Source organism: Meleagris gallopavo, chromosome 5 (genome assembly GCF_905368555.1).
Source record: "Meleagris gallopavo chromosome 5, MGAL_WU_HG_1.1, whole genome shotgun sequence".
Lineage (NCBI taxonomy): Eukaryota > Metazoa > Chordata > Aves > Galliformes > Phasianidae > Meleagris > Meleagris gallopavo.
The window spans coordinates 37,002,968-37,025,424 of NC_139408.1; the positions used below are offsets into that span (position 1 = coordinate 37,002,968).

Consider the following 22,457-nt stretch of genomic DNA (forward strand, 5'->3'; position numbering starts at 1 on the left):
ATTACAGAGGAAGCATTTACCTCCTTAGAAGTGTGTGTGAAGTGTGAATTCTTTCCTTGTTGTCAAGGAATGCCATAGAAAACAACTGCCCTGGGATCTGCATGCTGTGTCCAGACACATTAGCACTTCGCTCAGCATGCAGCTTGCCTGCACCATGTCTGATCATAAGGGATCCACACAGAAAATAAGTTTTGCACTGGCAGCAAACTTAGAACTGAAAAACTGGGTGCTCTGCTACAATATAAATGAATATTGTATGAAGTATAAACAGAGCAGCAATAAAAGTTTTAAATCATCCTTTATTCTTTCAATCGGTGAAGCATAAAATGATTCCCCATTAACCTCCCACTTCTTCAGCAATTTAATGTCCATCTAGGTATGGAGAAGCTCCTGGTTTGTAACAACGTCACTCTCAAAAACTACGGGTTGCAGTTTCCTCCGAAATTGTGGTGCTTCACATCTCCGAACGTTCCAGCAATCAGCAAACAATCGAGAGCCTCCCGGTACCATTCAGATGGGTTCTGAATAGCAAGGCACTAGCGGGCAAAGCCTTCTACTTTGCAGATGCCCGGAGAAGAGGTTTTGGAAGGCGCCAGACCAGCGGCTGCCTCCGAGAGGCCGTAACCCCGGGCCGGTGCGGTCCTCGCCGCCGCTACTCGGCACCCGGAGCCCCGCGCGGCTCCGCGCCGCCCGTCTCCGCCTCGCCGCCCGCCGCCTTCGCGTTGAAGCACAACTTGAAGACCCCCAGGACGGTCATGACTAGGATCACCAGTACCACCACGGCCACCGTCACCAGGACGAAGACGTAGTTGGAGGACGAGGAGGAGGGCGGCGGCGCGGCCGTCCCACCGCGGCCGGCGGGCAAGGTGGCGGGCGACCCCCCGGAGCCGCCGGGTGCTGGAGCAGAGAGGCGGAGGTCGGCCGCGGCGCTGGGGGTGGCGCTGGAGGCCGAGGTGCAGCGCTCTTTGCAGGGGCAGTGGGGCTCCTCCACACCCTCCCAAGCGAAGCCGACCGGACCATGTCGGCAGCGGAGCAGAACCTCTCCGTCTGAGCACGCCACGGCAAGCTCGGTGCCCGGTGGGCTGAAGCCGGGCGCGGCGCTGCCAATCCCGAAGGGGAGGCGGTAGTCGAGGCTCAGCGCGCCGTCGGGACGGAGGTCGGGGCAGACGCCCTCCTCGCGGTAGCGGCAGGCGTAGCCCCGGCCGTACCGCTGGCAGGGCAGCTCCCGCCATCCGCTGCGGGGGCCGTCGGCGCCCGCCAGATGCAGCCCGGCGCAGCGGGCGATGGTACAGGTCCGCACGGGCTCTCTCGCCCAGCGGCCGAGCGCCGCCGGCACTTCCCGCAGGGCCGCCTCGCCGTGCTCCTCCCAGGAGAAGCCTCGGAGTGGCTGTCCCGCGTCGGTGCAGGCGGAGGCGTTCCTCTTCAGCCCGACCCAGAAGAGCGCGGGCCCCGCGGCCACCTCGGCCAGCAGCGCCAGCAGCAGTCCCAGCTCCGACTCGGCGCTCACCCAGGCCAGGCCGCCTCCCCGGCTGCCGCAGGCGCTGCGGGCCTCGTCGTATGAGGCGTTGGCCAGGTGGACGCTGAAGCACGCGCCGGCGGGCTGGCAGCGCACGACGGAGGGCGGCGGGGGCCGACCCAGGGCGCAGGCCGCGGCCAGGAGCAGGCAGCAGGGCCCGGCCCGCCATCGCCCCATCTTCGCGGCGGGCCCGGGGACTCGTACTGCCCCGTCGGTTCTGTCGGCGCTCGGCCCGGGTCGGGCGGGCCCACTCCACCCCAGCGCCGGCCCCGCGCCCGCGGCCTTCCCCCGGGACTACGCCGGAGGAAGCGCAGCGAGAGCCGGACCTGACCCCGGCATCCTCCGTTTGTTGGCGGCCCGGCCCCGTCTGGCAGGGCTCCAGGGGTGGGGTGGGTGGAAAATCCCGGTGCCCATCCACCCTACGAGTGGCACCAGGGACCCAGCGGTGCGGTCTTTAAAAGCCAGAGGATTTCGGAATTTATTTTATTTTCAGATGGAATAACTGTGGATGACAAATCCTGTTCAACCAGTGTGTGACTGACCTGCGTGGATTTCATTGATGCTAGGCCCACACAGAGATAAAGCCCATTTTCTCTGGACTCCTCAAGGAAGAACTTGAAAGATGTACGACACAGTGAATCACAGAATGACAAAATCATGCAGTTACTTTTAACCATCATTTTCTGCTGCTGTTCTGGATGGCCGTTAACATTCTTTCTAGCTGAGCATAGAGGCCACAATAAACCAAACCAAAAAAAAAAAAAAAAAAAAGGGAGATACAAAAAGAAAAAAAAGTAATCCCTCTTTTCCCTTGTCCAGCGTGATCAATTTACAATAATTAGTAAAACTTTTTTTTTTTTTTCCAAATAAAATGGACTTCCCCGCGTTGTTTATGTATTTTCAAGTAGAATTATTTAGATCACTGTTGGAGCAGTCTGTCCCAAAAATAGGCATCAGTTAGTTACTTACTTTTGGCTTTGGGAAACATCTTGCTAATTTCTTTTATGGTCCCAATAGACAGCAACGTATACAGAAATTTTATTACAGTTGGAAGAGTTAGCAAGGCAGCATTTCAAAATACATGAAATAGACTGGATTAGGGTTAAATGGAATTTATACATTCATAACCATATTTAAGCAGACTATTATATGTGGTTTGTATTTCTTTCCTTTTGCTATTCAGCAGAAGTGAAACTAGGTCAAATATTGCCTACATTCTTGAAATTACTGGATTTCAAAAGCACTTATAATGCTTAAGTAAAAATAGTTACATTAAATTTGCTAAATACAGTTGGCAGTGTAATTGAATTTGGGTGCCAGTAGATTTGGTTTTAAAGAAAGCAGGCTTCCCCAACAAAACAATAACCTGTAGATTGAATTCTAGAGGCTGTCAGAAATGCACTTAATCAGCATGTGCAGGTGTTAGAACCCCTGAGGTCACAGCAGGCAGTGGGGCAGCAGCTATGATTCAAGAATCTGCTACTTATTGGAGCTGCCACCCACATCCGTTCCTCTTTGAAACTCCAGGACAGGGGTGAACACGGGGAGATCTGTCTGCAGTGCTCTGCTAGGAGCTTAGTCATCCCACATTCAGATGGCTAACTTTTCCCTGTATCTAGCCATATATGCAACTGAGGAACCATTCCTTCAAACCTGTGGTAGTCCTTGGCGAGGCACAAGACTGCACTTCTACAGATATCCATCAGTTCGGTATCTTGAGCCATTTTCCTAAACTGTGGTTTATGATAGGTTTGTGAGAGACAAAAGCTTGTTATGTTAGTGCCTATAAGGACTATATTTGCCCCTGCTGTCCTGCTCAGGGCTGCTGACAGTGCTTTCCCTAATATGCACCTGTAATCCCACAGCTTTGGTTTGTTTTCTCTTTCAAAATGGAATTAATGCTTTGCAGCTGAATAGAAACAAAGCTATATAAACACAATGAATAAAACAGAGGAACAAGAACACTCTCCGTTGTGCCTCAAACCTCAGGCCATGTCCCTAGAGAGGAGAATGCAATTCAATCTCTGTAAACACTTGCTCCCTTGCTTCCCTTCCGACTGCTAGCTGTGCTGGAGGTGACCATCCTAAATGCCATCCACCATACAACTGCAGTACCGCTGCTCATTTCACACAGGCCACGACTTTCATTTCGTCAGCTACATTTGAACAAGCTATTTAGAAACAGCTGGGTGGACATGTGCAAGCTGGGCAGCCCTGCCTAGTCAGAGAAACCTGTGCCACTGGGAACAGACAGCACTATATGCCAGTACCAAAGGCTTTTTGCAGCCAGGTCTACAAAATCTACAGACAACAACTCTCTCTGGTTTTGAATGTTCTCTTATGTTCCATTTTAAGTAAATAAGAAAACACTCTTTCCTTAATTGTCTTAAGGTTTTTCCTGAATAATTCCAATCCTTAACGAGAGGATTAGCTGCTTACGCACAAATGCTGATGCCAGCGAACACGTGAGGCAATTAATCTTGTATATATAAAGATTTTATGAATGGGACTGCTTATGACTACTTGATGTGCAAGTCCTGCTCTTCTCAATAGTAAAGGCTTTATTTAGCTGTAGTTGCTCCTTAGACTCCTTCCTGTAAGATCCGAGCTTCTGAAAAAACAGTGGCTTTCTTTAATGATAATTCTATTAAGAACCATTAGGCTTTTTGTTTCATTATGGCAGCATATCTACCATATAGTATCAGTATGTTTCGATTAAAGAGTAATGAGAGAAGCAATAAAAATACTTTTTCTTTTATGGTGGTTTCTCTCTTGCATTCTTACAGAGTAAATTAAAGCAATTCTTTTTGTGAATAACCAGGATATATGTCAGCACATACTTCACAAGTGCTAGAGCTAAGGAGGATGCATATTCCTTACAAGTAGGCTTGCAAATAGGCACAGCATCTTCTTCTGAAGAGCTGTGTTGCTTTGTAGAGGTAGAGGAGATGGATAGTGCAATGAGATCTGCCTGGCTCTGCAGGAGACAAGCGAAACAATAATGCATAATGCTGTTGTGCTAGGGTAGGAGTGAGGTAGCTCAGCTGGCAGGTGGCATTTCTCATCCCCAAAGGAGATACAGGAAAGTGTCTGGAAATGGATGCTTATCTATTCCACCATAAACCTAAAGGAAGGAGCTGCAGCTTCTCTTTCTGCTATTGGAGAGGAAGGCAGTGAGGGTGCACCCCCGTTAGCTGTCCTGTACCTACAGGGTGGCTGAGCAAATCCGTTGTACAATGCAGATATCTTTGGGAGTGGAAAATTTGGAGAGAGAGCAACAAGGGAAAATCAGAAGTTCCTGCAGAAGTTGGCAGAAGGTCTGCCTTGACCCTGTGAGCTTGCTCCCTCTCCTTCATCCCAACCAACATTACAGCTGGATTTACACATTTTCCTGCTGAACTGATCGTGATTCAAATCAATACATTCTCCATCTTTCAGTTCCCAATAGAAATAGCTATTTTGAACAAGAGAGTATCAGTGTTGTTTGACAGCATGCCTCCAAACTCTGGGTTAAACCCTACTCCTTTTCTCACTCAGTTCTTCACAAAATTGATACCCGTATTTAAACAACAGTTTACCAAATAGTAAAACTGCCCCACATTTCACCTGTAAGCAATGACTAAGCAAAGTATTTTCTCACAGTAGGTTTTATTCTTCTTTAAAAAATTAGCTAAGTTAAGAATTAGACCCTCTTGAAATCAATGAGAACTGTCTCATTTTATCAGCATGCCAAGATTTCTCCTGAATATTTGACTGTATTCAGTCAAATAGCTTTCAACAGAGAGTGTAAATGCCAGGTTAAATGTGGCGTGTTTCTGCACTTTTCCAGGAAACAGGACAAGAAATCAAAATAAGAATTTCTGCCATATTTCAACAGCTTGCATGATCATAAGAATTTAATTATTCATTACTCAAAAGGACTACAGAGATAATGAGGCTCACTTACACAGTCTGGAAAAGATAACCCAGCAGGGGTCACGCAAGTTCCTGTCTACTGTAGAAACCATTTTCAGTGACATTATCACACAGCTAAGGGACTTTAAAAAATAAGTAATAATATTTAACTGCTGTTGTGAGCACACTGATACATCTGATACATTGATGATGTGGACATAAAATAGAGCTAATCCTGATCTGCTGAAGTGGCATTTAATGGATGGGATACACTGGCAAAAAAAAAAAAAAATAAAAAGATGTGGCTGTAATGCTATCAAATATGCATGTGTTACCCTTAAAGCTGTTTCATTTTTGATGTTCATGTTTCCATTGTTAATTATGCAAGAAAATAATGTATTCTGTTAACATTTCCATTCATCTTTAATGAGTTATTAAGAAAGATTCCAATCCTGTAATTAGCTAGGGGAAATGAACTACAGAATTCTCAAATTAAACACTTTAAATCGTTTCCAAAAATACCATACTCTATAAATACTTTTTATTCTCACTTCTAGCCTCTTCTCCTTATTTTTGTTTTTCTTTTGTCTATAATTCAAACTCATTCTTTCCCTGCCTCCAAATTCTTCAGTCTGCTGTATCACATAGTTGCCTCGTTGCCTCATTTGAGGTTCATGTCGAGCACATATAGGAACTGGAAAGAGGGTATAGCCACATGTGGCAGTTTGCAGCACTGGCAGCAAAAGGATGAACTGTCATGGTGTAATCAATTTTCCCTGCATCATCTTCTCTTTGTACCTTGAATAACACCCAGCAGAGGTCAGGGCTTTGACTGATGTGATATTTTAGTGGCCGTATGAGGTATCCACATGCTTCAGAACCCATCTTTCAATTGTGCTTTTGTGTGTGTGCATATATTTAGGTGTCTGTATATAATTTGTGCACATAAGTGTCTATTTGAATATAAAAACATTTTAAGTACTTATGATTTCAAGGAGGCCTTTTCAAATGCAAGCTGGCATGAAATTGTGTCTTCACAATTCTGTAAGTTTAAAACAAGGGGCAGAAATATAGGTGTTCTTCTTGTCATTAATTTCATTATGACTGACAGTAGCTCTGTGATACCTGAACAGTGTTTGGCTGAAAGTGCAAAGGAGAGTTGAGGGAATGGAGATCTGCTGTACAAAATAAAGTGAGTAGGCATTTAAAACAAGAGATAAAAAGAAGAGAACATGGAAGGAATCAAAAGAAAAGTCAGGAAAGCCTCTTATTTTATTCTGTTGGCCGGTGATGTAGGAGGTTGTTGGTGGTATGGCAGTAGAGGTTGAATCAATATTCCAGTATTCTCTTACATGTTTTTGCCGTATGACAGATGGCAGAAGAGGGGCAGTCTGACAGAATGGCAGCAGTGGGAGGACTAAGGGGAGTTCACAACCTCAAAGGTGCTTTGTGGCATAAAGGCAATCCTCAAAAAGCTTTACTGTCAGAATGAGCTTGACACTGTCTTTATGCCATTTCCTTTCTGGCCCATAGGGATGTTATGAGCAGGCTGTGTAAGCCATAGGTTTCAAAGGTGAGGGAAAATGCCGTGTGCAGTTTCAGCATCCTCATATTTTATTAAAAAAAACAACAGAGAGGGAGGAGATATTAATTCAAATTTACCTAATCCTCCACCAGGTTTTACCTAACTATGAGCATTTTGGAAAATTAATTCATTTTCATTTCAAGTGAGAAAACCCACATTTTTAGTAACTTCCTATAGAATTGCAGTTATCCAACAAACTGCTGGGACTGGCAGATTGTTTGGAATGAGGCAAACTTTCCTAGGGAAATAAAGTAAAATAGAAGGAAATCTAGTGGTAAAGAGGTGATTTCACTTCCTGGCATTTTGCCCAGACTGACCATTGAAGAGAGTCTTGAAGCATTTGCGTGAACACGCATGAGGAACACAAGCTTGTGAGAATAAATTCAAGAGAGAGCAGCTGTGAGATGGAGAGGCAGCAGATGCTTGTCAACACAAGCAGTTAATTCAGAGTGAAAAAAATAATAGGAAGGAAGAATATTCTGAACCTAGTGTATTAATTGTTGTTGTGGAGGTTATAGGAGGTAAATGTGCCTTTTTTAGAAATACCTATTGCCATTCGTTTGGCAGTCTGGAGACTGGACAGTCTAAAAAGGTTTTAGTTCATTTTACTGATGCATTTTCTCCCTTCCCCTTTATAAATAATTCCTTGTCTTGAACCATTTCCTTCTCCAGAAGTCTAATGCTTTAAATTTTCCTCACTATTTGCTTGCAGACTTGAAATTATTTGTGTCCTATAGAAGAAGAAGATGATTTTGGAGGATTTTTCTACATGGCACACAGGCTTTTTCCTCTCCTGTCTATCATGGGAAAAATACAAATGCCTTTCTTTGTACTTGCATTTTTAATGTGTGCACAGGTAAATGTTCTTGCATCTTAAATGGCTCTGGTACTCATAAAATTGTACCTAAGACCTTGAAATTTTACATGACATAAAAACATAAGGAAGTTATTGTTATACTCTAGAGGGAGTGCATTTTGAAAAGAGGTAGGCTCATGGATCAAAATCAGCATTTTCATATGGAGTTCCCATGTTCCATGTTGTAGAGGAGTCAGAACTGGCATGCTAGTCCTTGTCTAGATAAAGCAGGAAAATTCAAATAATACTTTAAGTAAAGTAGTGCTCACTTGCTAGAATTGGCTTATGATCTAAGTGATCTGAGATAATCTAAGTGTCACTTGCATTTCTTTCATGCTAAGCTTAAAATCCTAGCAACACTGACAGTCTTTCACAATTTACATGAACAAAATAAACATCTTTGCTATGACACATGATTATGTAGTTTTTCCAAAAAAATCTTAAAAGTTAAGGTCTGTTAGTGCTCAGCATCAAAGACCAACAGTTTGTGTGAAGAATAAAACAAGTTTCTGTTTAGCAAAGCCATTTCATAACACATAGTCACATATTCTAGGCATCAACAGCAATGTACCTGTAGACCTGTAGACTTGACCTTCTGGTTTTCATCCACAAGCAGGTTTTCTTGTTATGATTATTGTGACATCATTTTTGTGTTATGATTGTGTCACAGGCTCCATTTTCCTTTTATTTTCACAGGCCCTTATTATTTCTATTACATCTGCAAAGATAGCCAACAGGTTGCTTAGAGAAGCTGTGGGTGCCCCATTCCTGGAGGCGCTCAAGGTCAGGCTGAGGCAGGCAGCCTAATCCGATGGGGGGCAGCTTTGCCCATGGCAGAGTTTAGGGTTGGGTGGTCTTTAAGGTTCCTTTCAAACAAAGACATTCCATAATTCTATGATTCTAGGAATCTATTCTGTTAACATCTTAGGGCTGCAGACAATGTGTCTCCAGCAGAGCTATGCAGACTGGTTCCCACCTGAATTTATAGCTAATAGATACATATGGCTGCATGCTGTGTCCACTTGTGTGTAAAAGCAGAAGTGCTAACATGCCAGCTGCAGACCCAGACCCTTTTACCTACATCTGAACATTTGTGATTACTTGTCCCCTGATATTCTGAGCATTTTAGAAATGATATGTGATCTATTCATATGACAAAATAAAGCACTAACTATTGATATAATCATATTTTAAATAAGCCATGAGCAATAACTTGTGAGAACAAACTTCCTGGTTTTGTGAAGAATGATGCCAGTCACAGGCTACCCTTGAAGATTGTTCACGTGAACAGATTTTCTCTACAGGGAGGAGCAGTCATCACTGCTCTACTAGTTTCAGACCTCGACCACTGTACACTTTTTTTATAGTTTTCTGTCATACAAAAGCACAGTCACAGTAGTTGGTTCGTCAGCCGTCCTAAGGCTGGGAAGAAGCTACTATCTACAGGAGTTCCTTTTAGGCAATGATGAGCATACAGGCAGGCCAAAATCCCTGGGATCATTTATATTCAGTGGTGTTTTTGAGGTAGGGCAAGCAGTAACATCAAGTGTGACATGCCATTGCTTTAGCTGCCTCGGCAACAGGGCAACAGACTGCTATTCAGCTGCTCCACTTGGTTTAATATTAGTGGAGTAGAAAAAGTCAAGAAAAGGTTAGAAAAAATTGAATATTAATAAATAATAAAAGAATGAGCAGCAGGAATTGACCTATTCCTGCTGAGGTGATCCATCTGAAATGGAAGAGAAATGTTAAACTCTTCCCACCCAGAGGTATAGATACGATTCTGATGTCTGTCAGTAGAAGATAAGGATCAGACCAATAATATATTAGCAGATCTGACAGGGAATAAGACATAAGCAACTCAAGAACAATAGTTACTGTGTGCCATCCAAAGATCCAGAAATAAGATGTGATTACTTGACAGAGCACATCCTGCTTATTCCTGCTGCTTCAGAGTACGCCAAAGAGCCTTGTTCTGTCAGAGAGGGAAGGCACCAAGAGACTGCAGATGGCCCAGGTTACACGGGTGGAAGAAAGGCTGAAGGCAATGGATTTGCTCTGTAAAGACTTGCTATCCAATGTAATTTCTAATTGTGAAGTGTCCATCCTTCATTTTTTGCTGTAAGAGCACTTAAACTGAATCCACAGAGGATTTTAGGCATCAATCTACTATTTCCAGCTAAAGAATGGATCTTCAAAACCAATATTGTGCTGTTACTTAGTTCTCCATCTACTCTACATTTTTCCCCGTTAGATTCCCCATGTACACGTTAACACCAAAGGTAAGAGTTGTCCCTCCTATATTATTCTTATCTGCTGATCTTGGTGAATCGAACAGCTGAACACAGTGCTGCAGGAATTCTTGTGCAAAATACAGAGAGTAGAAGGGCAGACAAGGAAAACCCCATAGCCTGAAGGTTATGGCATTTTTCACGATGAAGCAGAATTACTTCTGTGCAGTGATTATTCCATAGTTCAGATCCAGTGGAAATATTTTGTCACAAGAGACCGATATTGAAACCCACCTAAGATTTCCTGAATCATGGGATTTTTGCTTCATATCCCTTCTGCTCTGCAATCTGACAGAGGAAGGATTTGAATGTATAGTTCTGACATTCAAGTAAGCACATTAATCACTGGGCTGTCTTTTTTTTTTTTAAGATAGGCTGACTACTTATCGCTTTTCTGATGTGTTGGAAGTGCACAAGTGCAGATTTGCACTCAACAAACCTCCTTTCCTTCCTTCTTTCCTGACAGAAAAGGATTAAGCACGTCTCCATCCCCAGCTGAGTTAGGCACACGGTGCATTTGACAGATTACTCCTTTGAAGTCGATGCTAAATTGAGGCCTGTCTGCAATATTCAGTTTGCTTTACAAAGGAAGGAATTCTTACAAAAACATCCAGAGAAACAGTGGTTTTTGCTAAAATGCTCTGCATTAGCCTCTTGCACATCAGGATCAGGATAGAAATGTTTGCTGCTGTAAAGCCAGTGAAAATCAACCGCTTTTAAATGCATTAATTTTAGTCATAGCTGCTCCTTGTGCCAGTGTCTGAAAAAGGGATTAATTCTCAAAGAATTATATTTCAATTTTAATAAAATTTAAGAGTATGAATATATCTAATCTCAGCTAAAATCTCATCATTGTATTCTAGTAAAGATGCTGAAGTAATTGTACTTTCAAGTCATCGTCACAACTGGTAACATTTCCAGGGGAAACAGGAAGGCGGCTGGGCTGGTGTTTGTACTGTTAGACAGTTCTTTGGTGGGAGACAGACAAGCGAGACAATCATGAGAGATAAAGCTTCCAATTCCTAATCCCTCTGCCAAAATGACCGTATTAGTTACTGCAGAGAGAATTTATCATTTTCTTCTACCACTGTAAAGATTAGCTTACTGGTTGAGTTATGATGAGTCACACAACATATTGATATACATATGTACGTATATATATATATATGTATATTAATATAAGGAGAGTATCCCATATCTACAGGAAAAGTCTGGAAGAGCTAATACTTTCTCCCTGGAAAATAGGTAAAACAGGATTCAGGAATGTTGGAATAATTAAAATTACTTTCTCTAGATCAGGAAAATGTTACATGAAAAATCCTTCCTTGAAAAGCAGGTTTTAGATAGACGTCTAGCTTTAGACTTTAAGTTTAAACATGTATGACCATACATATAGCTGTATATATGTATGCAACACCAGTTCAAAGATGTGCTTGGATACATTCGTTGCTTGTAAGCTGTATTTATAACAACTGGACATGAGGACTATGAAACTTTCCTCATTGCCAAAGGCAGTGAAATGCTTCTTGTCACCATTAAGATTCTCCCTAATATATTTCTCTGAGTGTGACAAATGAATATAAATGTGAGACAGGTTGCCCTAATTTTCACAGGGCTGATAATGGGACAGGAAAATAAATGTGCTCATAAGTCCTTCTTGTGCATTTGGCATTCTAGGGGCTCACTCAGTCCATAATATGTTACCACAGCTCCATGGTATCTTTGTATGTCACTTCCCACCTGTAAAGTGAGCACCCTAAAGTGTAAGACCAGGACAAATCATGGTAATTCCCCTATTGTACCCAGATTTTTCAGCATGTTTCACAGACAAACCTGAGATGGGTACAAACGTGCCTGGCACAGGCCGCTTGCTCCTGTGATTCCTCTGCTAGGCACAGGAGGTGGAAATGCTGAGCTGTGCCTGTATCAAGCTCCAACATGCAATGCCTAACAAACTCTCAAATAGTCAATAACATTTGAGTAAAACTCAGTTGTTCATGTCCTGGCAGAAAGGGAAATCAAAGAGTGATCAGGCATGGGTAAAATGTCTTCATTTTCATACCTGAGTGGAGAACAACATATATTTTGCAGCTGTCTTCCACCTCTACTCTCTATGATGCCATATTTTCTAAGGTGACCTGTTTCACGCGAACTTGTACTCCACAGTGTGGTTTGCAGATTATCCTTCATGCACATAAACAGTAGATTCCCTGCTTGAATGCATGAGGTCTCCCTGCGTGTAATGTGTCTCTGAAAACAACTCTCTCAGGGAAAGGGGCTAAGTGAGCAGAAATTGTGGCAAAACAAGAAATACATGCTGGAAAGCTGAACTAACATGGTGTGCCCAAATGCGTGCACATAAGAGCAGCTGTATAAATATGTATATGTGGAGAAAAGTCTTTACTCCCATTTATAGCAGTGGGAATTCTACCACAAGAATCAGAAAGGCACAGCAGAAAGGTGCCATCCAAAGCACAGCAGAAAGCATAAATTAATAGTTTCTGGAGAAAACACTAAAAATTATTTTTCTTAAAAGGGAAAAAAAAAACCACCAGCATTTCTATTTCAAAAGAATGCATTTTAAAAAAGCTCTATTTTCATCTGACTTTTTCTTGTTACTGCCAACAGCAGAAGTAAAAAGTGGCTACTATAGATTAATGAGGAAGTAGGTTACTGAAATTACTGGGCAATTAGTGCTCCATCACATCCAACACTAACCCTGATTTCTTCTCTTAAGATAAAAAGATTTGATATAGTGCCACAGTGTAACAGGGAACTTTCCTGTTATCTTTAGGTTGTAAGTAGATGCAGATTGTAAATAGATGCAGATTATAAGAAGCTTTTTAAAAAAACTGTATACAGTCTGGTGAGAGGCTGGTGTCGACGATTTTAGTTTAGCCTGGTTCAATGACTAATGGGGCAGGAGGATTCAAGGACCCATGCCCCAAGGGAGGGGGAAGGGGGAATAGGGGAAAAGGTAGGGAGTTTTACCGAAAAACAAAACAGCAGCAACAAGCTAAGGGAGAAAAACCAATTTCTAAGAATGATAGTAGAATGCGAGATATCACAATATAGCACAATATAATTGGAATTGAGGCTGATAAATCAAATAAAATGAGAGAGAGTGCCCAAAAACAAAGGTCTTACTCTAATGCTGAACGCGAGAGAGCGAGGGAGCACATACTGCGGGGATGAGCAGTAAAAGAAGGGATGTCTCATGATTTGTGAACAGTTTTATCTTTCCCTTTGTGGAATGGAAAACGGAAATGGAACAGTAAAAATATTCTGGGAGATGTAGTTCTTTTTCTCTTCTGAGAACCAGTACCTGGGAATATTGACAATCCATGGAACTGGAGCATTATCTCTTTAACTCCCAGTGCACTACATGAAGTTATGATGTAGAATACCGATAACAAAAAATCATTAAAACCATGACACTGGTACAGTGTACTAATGGTAGGATGTGACTCTCCTCTGCTTCCTTCCTGTAATGCAGTAATTTTTAAGTTGAATAGCCTTGGGATGTCATTCCCATGTCTAGGCAGTCTAGTCTAATTCTCATTCCTGCAGTCATCAGCCTGATAATGGCTGAAGCCTTGTTGACTGGGGGGGCAGCAAGCACTGTATTTACCAGTGATGTACAAGTTCTATGGAAGAAGTGAGTAGTTGAGTAGTTATTTTTCCAGCATTATCTGCCTGCCACATACCTTCAAAAGGCAAGCATTAAAACAAAGGAGATAGGCAAAAGCTGAATTTATTACCTTGATTTTATATTAATCGGTTCTTGGCAGTGCCGAAAGGCGAATCAAGCACGAACAAAGATTTGTTATATAAGCTGTTTATGTTTGTTTGCAGTGCTTGTGAATACAAAATTAAAACACTAAGCAGCTGTCACCTTCTTGAGCTCCAGCAGCTCAGTGACATGACCACTGCCATGGGCAGCGTGCTTCATGCCCACCACTCTCTGGTGAAGAACCTTTCTCTAATATCCAACCTGCCCCTTCCCTGATGAAGCTCCATGCCATTCCCTAGATTCTACAACTACCATCAGAGAGAGGAGGTCTGCGCTTGCTCTCCTTGTGAGGAAGCCATAGCCTGCAATTTGCCATTTAATTTTTAATTTAAAAAAAGATTTTTTAAAAAATCTTGAAGAAGGCTGTGAATAACTCATTACTATCGATAAAACTCATTAATATTTTGGAAGAAAATCTCTAAGTAAGGAAGGATCCTGTAATTCTTATTTTCCTTCTGAATTAGGCTACAGAACACTACGGGGTTGTTCAAAACCAAAAATTAGAATAATTTTATGAACTAAAGAAAGCAGCTTTTTGGTTCAGTTGAAGAGGTTAGTATTAGTGAGAGTAGGTATATGGTTAAACCTTTGTGGAAGTTCTTGATCTGAGCTGATTACTGTGGAGTATGAGAAAAAATGGGGAGATACCTTGGAGATTCTTGGAGGCACTGCTCTGGGAGAACTGAGTCAGCTGTGCTGCTGGTGTGTGAGGAGTCAAACAGAAGGCCATAGCTTGTTTTCCATGCTGACAAAGTAAAGAGGCAGGCAGTCAAGGAAAAAATAATTGTTTCAGGATCAAACAGATGCTTAAAAGTAGACTCTGCGGTGGCACCCAAAAACAGACATCTGAGAGTGTGCAGTTAGAAACTGCCTGTGAGGTCACTGAAGAAGATCAGAAATCCTTTTCAACAAGACTTTGTGAGCTGTCCTTTGAATGGTTCTTCTGAAGGTATCTGATCGGGTTTGGGAAAATTTAAAAATCAATCAATTGATGAAAACTCCTTTGATTACACAACTAAAATAGTTCTTGATGATGCCTCAGAAGCAGTTTCCTAAATTTTTAAAAGTCTTTCAAAAGAAGTGAAATGAAGGCAAATATTGCTTTTTAATGCTGAATTTCAAAAGGAAATATCAAAGAGAGAGAGAGCTGTTTCTGTTGCCTTAATAGAGATGCATTCATAATAATACAGAACTCTGAATGTCAAGCTTAAGTGCCTCAAATATCACTATTGAGGGATTTCTCCAGAGATCATATGCAGTTATGTTAACTAAGAAAAGTAAAGTACTGCTTCTGGAAGATGTTGAATTTCTTCATCTTCCTTTGAACTCAGAGAAAAAGATAAGGGTGTCCAGTGTGGGAGAAATTAGAAAAGTATTGTATAATGGCAGTCGTCATCTTACTTCCTAAAATTCAGTCTCCTTCGGGTTTCCTTTTGTCTCTCATCATTTCTAGATTAAAGCTTAGGGAAAGGGAAGAATATTAAAATGCCATCCAATTTATAATTGGTTACTAAAGTCAATTCACAGATGACCTTGAAAAAGAATTAATCCAGCAAGCTTATAAAATAGGATGACCCAGTCATTCTGATTAACATCAGAGCAGGTGATGGAACAGTGATGGGATGAGAGTGAAATAAGTCAGAGGAGATTAAAGCATCCGATATGTTGAAGTATTTCTTTAGAAACTTCCTCCCTGTGCATCCTGATAAAAGTCTACAATTTTCAGTCAACAGTATAAATCTATTGCAAATTCAGCATCTAGTCAATGCCATACTACCTGTAAAGCAGATAATTTAAAATTCTGTCAGAAAAATTATTAGTTGGATTTTCCATATAAGCAGCAGATAAACTCTCAAATCTTGAATGTTCAATAATTGGGTTTATATTTTTACTAGGGTGTGTGTCTAATTTTATTTTCTTGTCTTTTAAAACAAAATTTGTAAAGTCTGTTGAGCGAGGGAGAAGATTCCCTGCCTGAGTAGCAACAGGAGTGGGAAGATGCTGAGTGAATTTTATTATTTTTTTCTTTTTTTTTTTGGCCGCCAATCATATTTTCTTACTATCCAGAATTCAGAAGTTTAATTGGATGGAGAGGGGACAGAAAAATCTGAAACCCGCTTTACAGGACAAAATGAGAGACAACAAGATGCTCAAGTGTCTCTTACAAAAAAGTGGAGATTTAGATGCCTGATCGCTTTATCAGATACTTTAAAAACTCTTATATTGGGTGAGATTCTAAGTAAAATTTTGAAATAAACAGGAAAAATGTCAGCTACATGAAATGGTTGTTCTGTGCTTTGATGTATTTGCCAGAAGACATCAGAAGGGAAGCACCTCAAGCTCCAAGTCCTACAGTTCTTTACAAGGGGTTCCAAAGGGAAGACAACCCAAAGGCAAGAAGATAAATATGTCTGAACCTTTAGGAGTTGAGAAAGAAAGGAAACAGCTTCTAATTTCCCCTAATGAGGTTTACCTTTAGCACTAAAGTATGTAATTTTCATATCAGAGGTAAACTATGTAGTACTATCTAACAATAAAATAAATGAACACAAAGCAGTAAGCTTACATTTTGTCTTAAATGAACGCTACACTAAAGGTGCAATTTCTTCCTGCAGGTAAGAGGAGTGATGAGTGGCTTCCATGTTGCTCAGTGTGTTCCTGGAGACTTCCTGAAGAAATACGTAGAATTCAAACAGAATAGACAACTGCCTTGCATAAGTTAAAACTGCTTCAGATCAGGAATGGTACACCCACACTGGCGAATGTTAAACTATTTTTAATCCTTCAAAGACAGATGAAGTCCGTATAAAGGCAGTAGAGAGGGAGAAACCAATAGAGCTGTGGCTGAAACACCAAAACAGAAAGTAATCTGTAGGTGATGGCCTCCACCAAGCAAGCAGGTTTCTATCTGACAGGGCTGCAAGTATGTACATATTGGTGTCTCTGGGCACCAGATTTTGGTCCTGAAATACTGTCCCTTTCACTTAAACTGTTTATCTAAACATTGCCTCTAATCTTTATAATAAAGTATAAAGTGACAGAGCCAAATAGCTCAGTGTTGTAATTCTGTGTGATTTTCTCATCTGTGAGTATTAATGTCTTTTTAATTACAACAATGCTTATGGTCATTACTAATTTTACTTCAGCTTGGCTCTCTGCAGTTTTGTTGATCCTTCACACATAAGGCCAAATCTGAAAACATATTTTTAGTACTAGATTTGACAATAACTTGTTTTCTGTAGCTGATAAATAAATGAATAATTCTGCCTTTAGACTTCGCAGTAACTGTAGTTTGTTCTATATTTTTAGCAAACATATTAATTCTGTTCTTTGATACTGAGCCATTTTATTTTGCTCTGTGTCAGTTGATGGTATTTTCATTTGATTTTAGCTGTGGTTTTAAATTTAGAAAGTATACAAAATTGTACATTTTTTTTTTCAAAACAGTCTTTCTTAACCAGTGGATAGGGAAAATGTTACTAACTCACTATTCTCTATTCTTCAAAATCAAATCATTTGTAAGTGCTTATTTTCTTCAGATACAAACATCAAATTAAGAATCTATACTTCTGAAGCACCCAACCCATTTTTGTTTTTGTACTTTTCTTATATTTCACATGATTCTATCATTTAATACAGGGGCAGATGCATCACATACATAATGCTTATTTGATTGTAAATCATACCTCATCCCCTAAAGAATTTTTTTGAGTTTATTTTTTTAGAAAAAAAAAAAAAAATTTGGGAACACAAAGACTGCTGCTGTGGTTCATCTAGTTCAATATCCTGTTTGCAACCACAGCCAATGCCAAATGCTTCAAAGAGGCAAAGAAAGACCCTTGAAATGAACACCAATAAATCTACTGTATAGATTTATGCCTGGCTACATCAGTACAAGGAAAGTTAATGTCTGCAGGCATTAATGCCTTCAAAATTAGAGTTTTCTTTTCTCCTTAGACATTTAGACTATCCCAGAATAATTTAACACAAACTTTACATAACATCCTACCTCACAAAGGTACTGGGGATCACTATGAGTAGGGGACAACAAAACAGTTGTTTTTAGTTACAGCTATTTCGAAGTGTCATACTCATACTGGAAAAAGGAACAGAAAAAGCAAGAGTAGGATTTAACTGTGTCATTGCTTGTAGCATTAAGAAATTTTGCTAAACTCCAATTCATCATGCTCTAGTGATACAGCTGCAGGATAAAGCTCTGCTTCATCCCACTGGTATATTTTTCTTTCTTCTCACGCTTGACAAGCTTAGAAACTAGCATTAATGCAGAATTTCAAAAGAATCAGTTTAGCTGTTCTGAGGTATCAGACATGAAAAAAAAAAAGCAGCTGGAGATGTTTAACGAAAAATTGCTGAAGTTTAAGAGTTGCTGCTCTCAGGGGAACTTAAAAATCAGCATGTGCAACTGAAGCTCACAGAAAGATTTGTGATGGTCTGGTCAGATCAGGAAAACACAGTAGTTTCCATTCCTTGTGCCATTATTCTTTACAAGAAATTGGTTATTTAAGTGCTTGACCCAGAGAGTCATCCTGAGCCTGTACTGTCAGTGTCTTTGCTAGCTTATAGTCACAGGAAACCTGTTCCAGTTCACTCTGACATACACTTTCATTCTGAGTCACTGATAGTTCACTCAATACAGCAACAGTGAAGAAGTGTGTCACAAATTATGAAATATTGGTTATTAATGTCTAACTATGATGTTGCCACATGTACATTACCATTTTAGACTTCATTAATCCTTTCTCTTTCAGAATCTGGACCTCAGCCGTTGCTTAGATTTTAGCCCCTTTCCCCCACAAGCAAGCAGGATCCCACCAGGCTTATGTAGCCATCAAAAGTTGAGTATTTGCAGCAATTTCTTGGTCTCAGTCTCAGACTGCTGCACACCACTTCCCTTTGTGCACAAGCATCTTCTCTTTGATTCTGAAATATGGTTGGGCTCTAATACAAGCTCAGTGTGCTGCTTCAGGATGCTTTGCCAAGGCTTGCATGTAATTTTCCATTCATTGTTTTTGGTGTCACTGAATAATTCACTTCAGTTCCTTAATTTCTTAGTTGTGGATGAGCCTCTGGGTGAACAAAAAAATGTATTACCACCTAGGGACCTGATCTCACAAGGTGAAGAATGCTCTCATTTCTCAATAAGTTATGACTCTGACAAATTCTGAGATACTGCTAGAGATTAGTAGACAGCTCTGTGTTACTCAGTAGGCAGCACTGGATATGCTGCTATCCTAAATTTAAAATGTTTTTGGAACTGCAGCAGTACCTCACATACATCTCATGGAGGCTTTCATTTTCTTGGTAGGGGGTCACTGCCCTTAACCTTCTCCTGAAATCCAGCTCCTGAGAGAGAGTTCCTTTTCAGCTCTTACTTGAAATCGCTATTTCAGTATTTTACTGAATAAATGTTTAATGTAATGCACAAATATAGGAGTCAGATTTCAATGTAATGCATTTTCTGACAAACTTCAGAATGTCCAGCCTTGTGTCTTTACCCAGCTCTTGGGCATTGTCTTTCTTGACCTTTGAGTACTGCAGGAAAAGTAAGTCAGCTTCAGCTGATGAAATATTTTCTTACTTTTTGCTTAAGTGGTAGCCTGAAGGCCATTTGCTTAAATGGTAGTTGTGCCTCTCTACCAGAATAAATATGATTGTGAGTGCCCTCTTGAGAAGAAGCAGAATCCTCCAGTTTCCCATCCCCTGGCTGATGCTGACAGGAGCACAGGGACCCTGGTGGCACTGTTTCAGATTGAAGCAGAATCAATGTGTTTTTGAAGTGCATCTCCCAGATCAAGTACTTGAAGTGATATAAGCAAAGGCTCTGTTGTATTTTAACTCCCTGCAAATATCTTAATGACCATAATTTATACTAAAATAGAGTGAGATCAGATCTGGGTGTGTAAATTTTCAAGTTTTCCTTCCAATAGTTCTGAAGTACTTCTTGCAGGGTATCTAGATTCAGTCCTGTTTATGATGATTAGTAGAATATCTGAGTGCATGCACTGTCTTTTCAAATGGCTTGTTAACACTTGCTCATTTGATAGATTTTCTTAAAATGAGGGTATGAGAACACTGCTACTCTTGTTTGTTCTGGCAGAAAGTTAGAGATCACATTACTTTAAATGTTCATGCTATGGAACGAGCAGTTAAGAGAATCCTTTCATTTTGTGTAGGTACAATCAATTAACATTGCTTTGCAGTTACAATTTCAAATTCCTTTGTTATACTTTGCTAATACTAATAACCACAAGTACATCTAGAAGTACCTCTATTCATTATTCAAAGTGCTTGATTAATTTCAGGAGAACTGTGTCATGGTTTCATGATTTTTCATTATCTGTATTCCACATCATAACATCATGCAATGTACTGGGGGTTTGACTGCTGATGCTCAAGTTCCGGGTGCCATGTCTCCACCCACTAATAAGAAAGAGACACAATCGTTCCTGGGTGTAGTGGGTTTTTGGAGAATGCATGTTCCAAACTACAGCCTCATTGTAAGCCCCCTTTATCAGGTGACACGGAAGAAGAATGATTTTATGTGGGGTCCTGAGCAGCAGCAGGCTTTTGAGCAGATTAAACAAGAGATAGCCCGTGCCGTGGCCCTGGGGCCAGTACGGATGGAACAGGATGCGAAGAACATCCTCTACACTGCTGCTGGAGAGAAAGGTCCCACTTGGAGTTTGTGGCAAAGAGCCTCAGGAGAGACCCGAGGCCGACCCCTGGGATTCTGGAGTCGGGCGTACAGAGGGTCTGAAGAGTGCTACACTCCAACTGAGAAGGAGATCTTAGCCGCGTATGAGGGGGTTCGGGCTGCTTCCGAAGTAATCGGTACAGAAACACAGCTCCTTCTGGCACCTCGACTGCCAGTGCTGAACTGGATGTTCAAGGGAAAGGGTCCCTCCACCCATCATGCTACTGATGCCACTTGGAGTAAGTGGATTGCGCTGATTACGCAGCGAGCGCGGATGGGGAATCTCAACCGTCCAGGAATCCTAGAGGTGATCATGGACTGGCCTGAAGGCAAAAAGTTTGGAACACCGCCAGCAGAAGAGATATCACGTGCTAAAGAGGCCCCACCATATAATGAACTACCCGAAAAAGAGAAGACATATGCCCTATTCACAGATGGATCGTGTTGTATTGTGGGGAAACACCGCAGATGGAAAGCCGCTGTGTGGAGCCCCACACGACAAGTTGCAGAGGCCACTGAAGGAAAAGGAGAATCGAGCCAATTTGCAGAGGTAAAGGCTGTCCAACTGGCCTTGGATGTTGCTGAACGGGAGAGGTGGCCAATGCTTTATGTTTACACTGACTCGTGGATGGTGGCAAATGCTCTATGGGGGTGGTTACAGCAGTGGGAGCAAAACAACTGGCAAAGAAAGGGTAAACCTATTTGGGCTGCTGACCTGTGGAAAGATATTGCTGCCCGAATAAAGAATATGGTTATAAAGGTGCGTCACGTAGATGCCCATGTGCCCAAGAATAGGGCTACTGAAGAGCAGCAAAATAACCATCAGGTAGACAGAGCTGCCAGAATTGAGGTGGCCCAAATAGATCTGGACTGGCAGAACAAGGGTGAATTATTTCTAGCCCGATGGGCCCATGAGACCTCAGGCCATCAAGGGAGAGATGCGACATATAAGTGGGCTAGAGACCGAGGGGTGGATTTAACTATGGATGCTATTGCGCAAATCATTCACGACTGTGACACGTGTGCCACAATTAAACAAGCCAAGAGAATGAAACCTCTCTGGGAGGAAGAGTGGGATGTTCTGAAGACCTGCTCTCTAGGCTACGCACGGAGGACGCCTGTTCCTCGAGGGCCGCGCGCCCGCCTAGGGGAAAGTCCCCGGACCGCGGGCAGAGAGTGCCGCGCGCCGCCGGCGCCCGCCCCGCCCCGCAGCTCGCGCACGCCGCTGAGACGCTCCCGGGCCGAGCGGGTGAGCGCGGGGCGGGATTTCGTCACGGCCACAGACACGCAGGTAGTGCGGAGGCGAGTCCCGCCAGCCGGGTCCGCAGCACCAACAGAACGGGGCTCACTCTCAGGCCATCCCCTTCCTCCCAGAGAGGTTTCATTCTCTTGGCTTGTTTAATTGTGGCACACGTGTCACAGTCGTGAATGATTTGCGCAATAGCATCCATAGTTAAATCCACCCCTCGGTCTCTAGCCCACTTATATGTCGCATCTCTCCCTTGATGGCCTGAGGTCTCATGGGCCCATCGGGCTAGAAATAATTCACCCTTGTTCTGCCAGTCCAGATCTATTTGGGCCACCTCAATTCTGGCAGCTCTGTCTACCTGATGGTTATTTTGCTGCTCTTCAGTAGCCCTATTCTTGGGCACATGGGCATCTACGTGACGCACCTTTATAACCATATTCTTTATTCGGGCAGCAATATCTTTCCACAGGTCAGCAGCCCAAATAGGTTTACCCTTTCTTTGCCAGTTGTTTTGCTCCCACTGCTGTAACCACCCCCATAGAGCATTTGCCACCATCC

The 22,457-nt window shown here is 42.0% G+C and overlaps 1 protein-coding gene and 1 non-coding gene across 2 annotated transcripts; one reads left to right on the plus strand and one right to left on the minus strand.

Moving 5' to 3' along the window:
- Positions 1-279: 279 nt before the first annotated feature.
- CLEC14A (C-type lectin domain containing 14A) lies at positions 280-1,858 on the minus strand. The gene has a single exon (XM_085225275.1). The coding sequence runs from the start codon at positions 1,691-1,693 to the stop codon at positions 653-655; it is 1,041 nt and encodes a 346-aa protein (XP_085081401.1). The 5' UTR covers positions 1,694-1,858; the 3' UTR covers positions 280-652.
- A 19,866-nt stretch (positions 1,859-21,724) lies between these two features.
- On the plus strand, positions 21,725-22,011 carry LOC146544320 (RNase MRP). The gene has a single exon (XR_014883853.1).
- The last annotated feature ends 446 nt before the right edge of the window (positions 22,012-22,457 follow it).

What these genes read in the sequence shown, in the direction of transcription:
- CLEC14A (XM_085225275.1), bottom strand. Translation starts at nt 1,693, where the DNA reads ATGGGGCGATGGCGGGCCGGGCCCTGCTGCCTGCTCCTGGCCGCGGCC.